The following is an 8,483-nucleotide window of genomic DNA, read 5'->3' as shown; positions in this document are numbered from 1 at the left end:
GATCCAGGCTTGCATCATTGTCAAAGGGAGGGTGGGAGCTGGCCTTGTGAGGATAGGTTGGACAGAAAAGGGGGTGCTATATCCTGGCTTTGAAAATAAGAACAAGAAATTTTTGTTGGATGTGGTGAAAGAGTAGGAACAAATGGAGGTATCCTCAATTCATTTTAACATCAGTAGGGAAGATATTCTACCACCCACACCCTGTCCACGCGTGATGTCATTTTCTTCAGTGAGTCAAAGGACAGGACGAGGATCTACCCAGTCTAAAAGAGGACATAGGAATTTCATTCACCTCCTTATAAAATCAGCCAGTTTGCCTCCAGCTTTCTTCAAAGCCTCTTTGACCTCCTTGTTTCTCAGGCTGTAGATGAGAGGATTGACCAAGGGAGTCAGGACTGTGTAGAAAACAGAGAACACTTTGTGCAGGTCTCCTGCACTGCCGGCTTTTGGTGCCATGTAAATAATAATGAGTGACCCATAGAAAGTAGCAACCACGATGAGGTGGGAGGAACAGGTGGAAAAGGCCTTTTGCCTCCCGGTGGTGGAGGGGATTCTCAGGATGGTGATGATGATGCAAACATAGGACGTCAGGGTTAACAGGAGGGTAGGAAGTATAATTGCAAATGACAGGATTAGATCCACCAGTTCAATCAGGCTGGTGTCACTGCAGGAGACTTTGAGCATTGGGGTGAAATCACAAAAGAAATGGTCAATTTTGTTGGGACCACAGAATGTTAACCCGGCCATCATAAAAGTTATCACAGTGCTGCAAAAGAAGGCAATTATCCAAGAGCCAGGCAATATCTGGATGCAAAACCGGCTGCTCATAAGTGTTGCATAATGCAAGGGATTGCATATTGCTAAGTAGCGGTCATAAGACATGAGTAATAAGAGTAAACACTCAGCAGTCACCATGAATACAAAGAAGGATAGTTGTGTGATGCAGCCGCTAAAGGAAATGGTTCTGTCCCCAGTCAGGAGGCTGGCCAGCAGCCTGGGCAGGATGGTGGAGGTGTAGCAGGTCTCCAAGCAGGACAAGTTCCCCAGGAAGAAGTACATGGGGGTGTGAAGGTGCCGATCAGTCACAACTAGGACCACAATGAGGATGTTCCCAGCCATGGTCACAATGTAGGTTACTAGGAAAAGCAGGAAGAGAGGGGTCTGCAGTTCCTGGAGATCCCCGAATCCCAGTAGGATGAATTCTGTGATGGTTGTTTGATTTCTCCACTCTATATTTTCCATCTGATTTCTCTAGAGGAAAATTTGGGAGAAGAAAAATAAATAAAATAAATAATAACAGTACAACACCCCTGCTAGTCATTCAACTATTCTCCGGTCCAGAGACAATATTGTTCTTATTTAGGCAGAGGTAAATAAGCCTCCACATTTCACAGTTTCTTTTCTCATCTTCCATTCAGCCATGTCAGATTTGGATGCCCTTTCATTCATTTAGATGATGTTGCTGAAGGTGAATGATGATGGAGTGGTAGCAAAGCCATACATGCTGTCGCATCAGAGAATAGTGATTAGCCAGGAAAAAGAATGGGAATATCTATGGAATGGTTTACTCCAATAAAACAAAACAAAACAGACATCAGTAAGTGTCAGAGAGCTTTGAATTTTCAGTGTTATTGGAATTTGCAGGGAAGTCACGTATTTAAAAATATTCTGGACACAGAAGCAGGTGCCTTTTGAAATTGAGTACATAATATCTCACTTTTTTTTAACCCTTTTAAAAGGTGCAAATGCAGAGATTTTAAAGGAGACTTCCGGGGAGGTTACTGCATATCTGTATTTTATACAAATACCACTCTTATATTTTTCTGTTTTGCAATTTATGAGACAAATTATTTTATTTTATGTCTGATTTAAGCTGCACAAATTTGAAAATATTGCATTAATGATATGATGATGCTCTGTGCTAGGCAGAGACCTACGTCTCCATATGGCAGCAGTCTGCTCATATTAGTCAATAGTAGGGCTGTTGATTAATTGCAGTTAACTCACATGATTAACTCAAAAAATTAATCATGATTAAAAAAATTAATCTCAATTTATTGCAGTTTTAATCTCACTATTAAACAACAGAATACCAATTGAAATTTATTAAATATATTGGATGTTTTTTCTAAATTTTCATATATATTGTATTCTGCATTGTAATTGAAATCAAAGTGTATATTTTTTTAATTACAAATATTTACACTGTAAAAATGATAAGCAAAAGAAAAAATATTTTTCAATTCACCTCATACAAGTACCGTAGTTTTCAGAGTAGCAGCCGGGTTAGTCTGTATCCACAAAAAGAAAAGGAGTACTTGTGGCACCTTAGAGACTAACACATTTATTTGAGCATAAGCTTTCATGGGCTACAGCCCACTTCATTGGATGCATGCAGTGGAAAATACAGGACGATTTTATATACACAGAGAACATGAAACAATGGGTGTTACCATGCACACTGTAACGAGAGTGATCAGTTAAGGTGAGCTATTACCAGCAGGAGAGAAAAGAAACATTTTCTAGTGATAATCAAGATGGGCCATTTCCAGCAGTTGACAAGAACGTCTGAGGAACAGTAGGGTGGAAAAATAAACATGGGGAAATAGTTTTACTTTGTGTAATGACACATTTGTCATTTGGGGGGAGGGGATAGCTCAGTGGTTTGAGCATTGGCCTGCTAAACCCAGGGTTGTGAGTTCAATCCTTGAGGGGGCCATTTAGGGATTTGTGGCATAAATTGGGGATTGGTCCTGCTTTGAGCAGGGGGTTGGACTAGATGACCTCCTGAGGTCCCTTCCAATCCTGAGATTCTATGATTTGTGTAATAAACCAAAGTGGATCCAGACTGCTGGCACTTAACATTAAAAAGGTTGCAGAGCAGTTTTAAAACCAAGAGATGGGGGAAAGCTGATTGCTGCAGAGGCGCACATGGCTTGGACAGAGACTCCTCTTAGAGGAGAGTCTATTGACAGAGATTCTCTAGGTTTTAGTCAGGAGGAGAGGATGGAAGAGGATAAAGTATGGGCCAGATCAGATGAGAAACATGCACATAAAGAATCTGACACATCAGAAAAGGGCAGACAAATAAACAGTGACAAATTTTTAAAGTGCTTGTACACAAATGCGAGAAGTCTAAGTAATAAGATTCGTGAACAAGAGTGCCTCGTGTTAAAGGAGGATATTGATATAATACGCATCACAGAAACCTGGTGGAGTGAGGACAATCAATGGGACACAATCATTCCAGGATACAAATATATTGGAAGGACAGAACAGGACATGCAGGGGGTTGGGGGGTGGGTGGGAGGGATTGCCCCTATATATGAAAGAAAAGAAAATGTAGAATCAAATGAAATAAAATCTTAAATGAATCCACATGTTCCACAGAATCTCTATGGATAGTAATTCCAGGCTCTAATAAGAATATAACAGTAGGGATCTATTATCGACCACCTGAACAGGACAGTGATAATGACGATGAAATGCTAAGGGAGATTAGAGAGGCTATCAAAATAAAGAACTCAGTAATAGTGGGAGATTTCAATTATCCCCATGTTGACTGGGTACATGTCACCTCAGGACAAAATGCAGAGACAAAATTTCTCGATACTTTAAATGACGGCTTCTCGGAGCAGCTGGTACAGGAACCCAGAAGGGGAGAGGCAACTCTCGATCTAGTCCTGAGTGGAGCGCAGGATCTGGTCCAAGAGGTAACTATAACAGGACCGCTTGGAAATAGTGACCATGATATAATAACATTTAACATTCCTGTGGTGGGAAGAACACCTCAACAGCCTGACAATGTGGCATTTAATTTCAGAAAGGGGAACTATGCAAAAATGAGGAGGTTAGTTAAACAGAAATTAAAAGGTACAGTGACTAGAGTGAAATCCCTGCAAGCTGCATGGACACTTTTCAAAGACACCATAATAGAGGCTCAACTTAAATGTATACCCCAAATTAAAAAACACAGTAAAAGAACTCAAAAAGAGCCACCGTGGCTTAACAACCATGTAAAAGAAGCAGTGAGAGATAAAAAGGCACCTTTTAAAAAATGGAAGTCAAATCCTAGTGAAGTAAATAGAAAGAAGCATAAACACTGCCAAATTAAATGTAAAAATGTAATCAGAACAGACAAAAAGGAGTTTGAAGAACAGCTAGCCAAAATCTCAAAGGTAATAACAAAATGTTTTTAAGTACATCAGAAGCAGGAAGCCTGCTAAACAACCAGTGGAACCCCTGGACAATCAGGATACAAAAGGAGCACTTAAAGACGATAAAGTCATCGCAGAGAAACTAAATGAATTCTTTGCTTCTGTCTTCACGGCTGAGGATGTTAGGGAGATTCCCAAACCTGAGCCCTCTTTTGTAGGTGACAAATCTGAGGAATTGTCACAGATTGAAGTGTCACCAGAGGAGGTTTTGGCATTAATTGAGAAACTTAACAGTAACCAGTCACCAGGACCTGAGGGCATTCACCCAAGAATTCTTAAAGAACTCAAATGTGAAATTGTGGAACTATTAGCTATGGTTTGTAACCTGTCCTTTAAATCAGCTACTGTACCCAATGACTGGAAGATAGCTAATGTAATGCCAATATTTAAGAAGGGCTCTAGAGGTGATCCTGGCAATTACAGACTGGTAAGTCTAAAGTCAGTACTGGGCAAATTAGTGGAAACAATAGTAAAGAATAAAATTGTCAGACACATAGAAGAACATAAATTGTTGCACAAAAGTCAGCATGGCTTCTGTAAAGGGAGATCATGTCTTACTAATCTATTAGAGTTCTTTGAGGGGGTTAACAAACATGTGGACAAGGGGGATCCAGTGGACATGGTGTACTTAGATTTCCAGAAAGCCTTTGACTAGGTCCCTCACCAAAGGCTCTTATGTAAATTAAGTTGTCATGGGATAAAAGGGAAGATCCTTTCATGGACTGAGAACTGGTTAAAAGACAGGGAACAAAGGGTAGGAATAAATGGTAAATTTTCAAAATGGAGAAGGGTAACTAGTGGTGTTCCCCAAGGGTCAGTCCTAGGACCAATCCTATTCAATTTATTCATAAACAATCTGGAGAAAGGGGTAAACAGTGAGGTGGCAAAGTTTGCAGATGATACTAAATAGCTCAAGATAGTTAAGACCAAAGCAGACTGTGAGGAACTTCAGAAAGATCTCACAAAACTAAGTGATTGGGCAACAAAATGGCAAATTAAATTTAATGTGGATAAAAGTAAAGTAATTCACATTGGAAAAAATAACCCCAACTATACATACAATATGATGGGGGCTAATTTAGCTACAATTAATCAGGAGAAAGATCTTGGAGTCATTGTGGATAGTTCTCTGAAGACGTCCACACAGTGTGCACTGGCAGTCAAAAAAGCAAACGGGATGTTAGGAATAATTTAAAAAGGGATAGAGAATAAGACAGAGAATATTTTACTGCCCTTATGTAAATCCATGCTATGCCCACATCTTGAATATTGCATACAGATGTGGTCCCCTCAACTCAAAAAAGATATACTGGCATTAGAAAAGGTTCAGAAAAGGGCAACTAAAATGAGTAGGGGTTTGGAGCAGGTCCCATATGAGAAGAGATTAAAGAGGCCAGGACTTTTCAGCTTGGAAAAGAGGAGACTAAGGGGGGATATGATAGCGGTATATAAAATCATGAGTGGTGTGGAGAAAGTGAATAAGGAAAAGTTATTTACTTGTTCCCATAATATAAGAACGAGGGGACACCAAATGAAATTAGTGGGCAGCAGGTTTAAAACAAATAAAAGGAAGTTCCTCACACAGTGCACCGTCAACCTGTGGAGCTCCTTGCCTGAGGAGGTTGTGAAGGCTAGGACTATAACAGGGTTTAAAAGGGAATTGGATAAATTCATGGAGGTTAAGTCCATTAATGGCTATTAGCCAGGGTGGGTAAGGAATGGTGTCCCTAGCCTCTGTTTGTCAGAGAGTGGAGATGGATGGCTGGAGAGAGATCACTTGATTGTTACCTGTTAGGTTCACTCCCTCTGAGGCACCTGGCATTGGCCACTGTCGTAGACAGGATACTGGGCTGGATGGATCTTTGGTCTGACCCAGTATGGCCATTCTTATGTTTTTATGTATTAGATGAATTGAAAAAATATTATTTCTTTGGTTTTTTTACAGTGCAAGTACTTGTAATGAAAAATAAATATAAAGTGAGCATTGTACACTTCGTATTCTGTTTTGTAAATGAAATCAATATATTTGAAAATGTAGAAAACATCCAAAAATATTTAAATAAATGGTATTCTATTATTAACAGTGTGGTTAATTGCGCTATTAATTGCAATTGATTTTTTTAATTGCACGATTAATCACAATAAAATTTGTTAATCACTTGAAAGCTACAAATGTTATTTAACCGGTTAAGTAGAACAAAGCAAATGTTTTCTATTTATGTTAATATTATGTTATTTTAAAAACACAAGTTTAAAGACTTCATACTGTTCAAATATTATACTGGAAATTACCTGGAGAAACTTGAATTCTAACATCAGATACATTAGTTCTCGTATATGTTACTAAAATGTATGACTGTATGCATAAACCAGTATTGTCCATGTTCTCCATCAGATTTTGCTCGGGAAGAAGGGGGAAGAGTATTTTTCCCATTGATATTTGTGATAGAAAACTGGGAAAACCTTTAGTGCCAGATAATTTTAGCACCTACGTAATAGGTTTTTTTATTTATTTCCCGTAAGAAATGAAAGAATTAAACCCTATATTGAAAGCAGGAGTTGTACTTTTTACATCTACATTTACTTTTTACATGTAAATCCTTGAATTTAAAAGTTGTTCTCTTCCTTTCAAAGAAATCCAAAAGCAAAAGCATATCTTAAAGGAAGGTCATATACTTTTAACAAGCATCTCTTTCTTCTATACATGTCAGAGTTAGAGTGCAAATTTGTAAAGCCCAGGATGTTAACGATCCAGTAATAGGTAGAAGCTGATACCTAGGCTTGACAGAATCTTTTTTTTTTTTGTAATGTCAATGGATTATATCAATGTTTACTTTAAGCATTGGTAAGATATGTATTGATTTAAATTGTCATAGTTGTGGGACGTTATGGAGATACAGACAATTATTTAATGACAGAATTCAGAGTAGCAGCCACTGAATGCATCCAAAGAAGTGAGCTGTAGCTCACGAAAGCTTATGCTCAAATAAATTTGTTAGTCTCTAAGGTGCCACAAGTCCTCCTGTTCTTTTTAATGACAGAAGTCACTGAGATTCAAAACATTACAGCTTTATAACCATTGAAACACAAATGGTCAACATCAAATGTCGGAACATACAGAGTAAATCACCTCAAATCAACCGATCACACCTGATTTTACTAGTTATCCACTAGTCATTTTGTAACAAGCCTACTTCAAAAGTCTAAATAGCCGGATTTGGACTCTCAGGTAGCATTTGTCTTACTTTGCCAATCTGTAAATTTTGGTTGCTATCAATGGAAATATTTTTTGTCAGTGGGTGTGTGCACTGGGAAATCGACATTTGCTGATATTCATCAATAAAAATCTAATCATTCGAAGACGAATGATGAGTTTTGTATTGGCGTAAGCAGAGAAGCTGAAGTACGGTGGATGTTCTTGACAATGTCTTCCCTATATTCTCAGCATTTAAGGAAAATCTTATTAGAACGGGTAAACCTTAACAAATGCAACGTGACTTTTTTTCCTGTGTGAATTATTATAGCGTAGCCCGACAGTAGTAGATGCACCACAAATATCTCTAAGTAAATGACTATTTCAGCCCTAAGTGGCAAACAAGATAAATCCTTTTGGTTGAAACCTCACGCAAAGGGACAGAGTTCCATATGCATTTATCCACTTAAAGACACAGAGAGGTAAGTAAGCAGGTTAAGCATCTAAACTCACATTAAAATCAAAGGGATTTTGGTGCCTAATCTCTTTCAATGCTTTAGAAAATCTCTCTGCATCTGTAGGTGACTAAATACCCTTGAAAATCGGGCCCCAAGTGAATCATTTTCAGTGTTTGGTTTTTGGAGAAAAAGTTGAAAGTTGATGAAAATGATTTTTTTCCCCTTTTTTCTATAATTTTGCATGGGGGGGGGGAAACATTTTCTGACCAGCTCTAGACTTTATTCCATGTTGGTCTTAGTTTCTTTTCATATGATTTCTGCAGTCAGTTAAGACACAATCAATAATGGAGAAGATGAATCCCCCTTTGGTTAATAGGAAGCATAAATCTTACCTGCAAAGCTGCAGGCCTACTAGACTGATGACGAGACATCCCCTCTTTGCATTGTAGTTTTCTAACTGCCTAAAGTTTCTATACTTTTTTTTTCTCTCAGTAAAGAAAACTAAAACGATACGTAGTATAGCTTTGTTTCATTCTAAAAGCATTTGTAAATAGAATAACACATCCTTTGATATTTATATCCTCTGCAAAGGAAGATGTCATCATCCTTTGATGC

General features: G+C 38.3%; 1 protein-coding gene across 1 annotated transcript; it reads right to left on the bottom strand.

The window, feature by feature from the left end:
• Window positions 1-288: 288 nt before the first annotated feature.
• Window positions 289-1,242, bottom strand: LOC140897009 (olfactory receptor 6B1-like). Its single transcript, XM_073309262.2, has one exon. It carries the CDS (start codon window positions 1,240-1,242, stop codon window positions 289-291), a length of 954 nt encoding a protein of 317 aa, XP_073165363.1.
• Between the last annotated feature and the right edge of the window lie 7,241 nt (window positions 1,243-8,483).

This window comes from Lepidochelys kempii, chromosome 13, assembly GCF_965140285.1.
Source record: "Lepidochelys kempii isolate rLepKem1 chromosome 13, rLepKem1.hap1, whole genome shotgun sequence".
Classification (NCBI taxonomy): domain Eukaryota; kingdom Metazoa; phylum Chordata; order Testudines; family Cheloniidae; genus Lepidochelys; species Lepidochelys kempii.
This window is presented reverse-complemented; position numbering and strand designations above follow the sequence as displayed.

Bases quoted from the DNA above. Each gene is read 5' to 3' on its own strand.
- LOC140897009 (XM_073309262.2), bottom strand. From the start codon at position 1,242: ATGGAAAATATAGAGTGGAGAAATCAAACAACCATCACAGAATTCATC.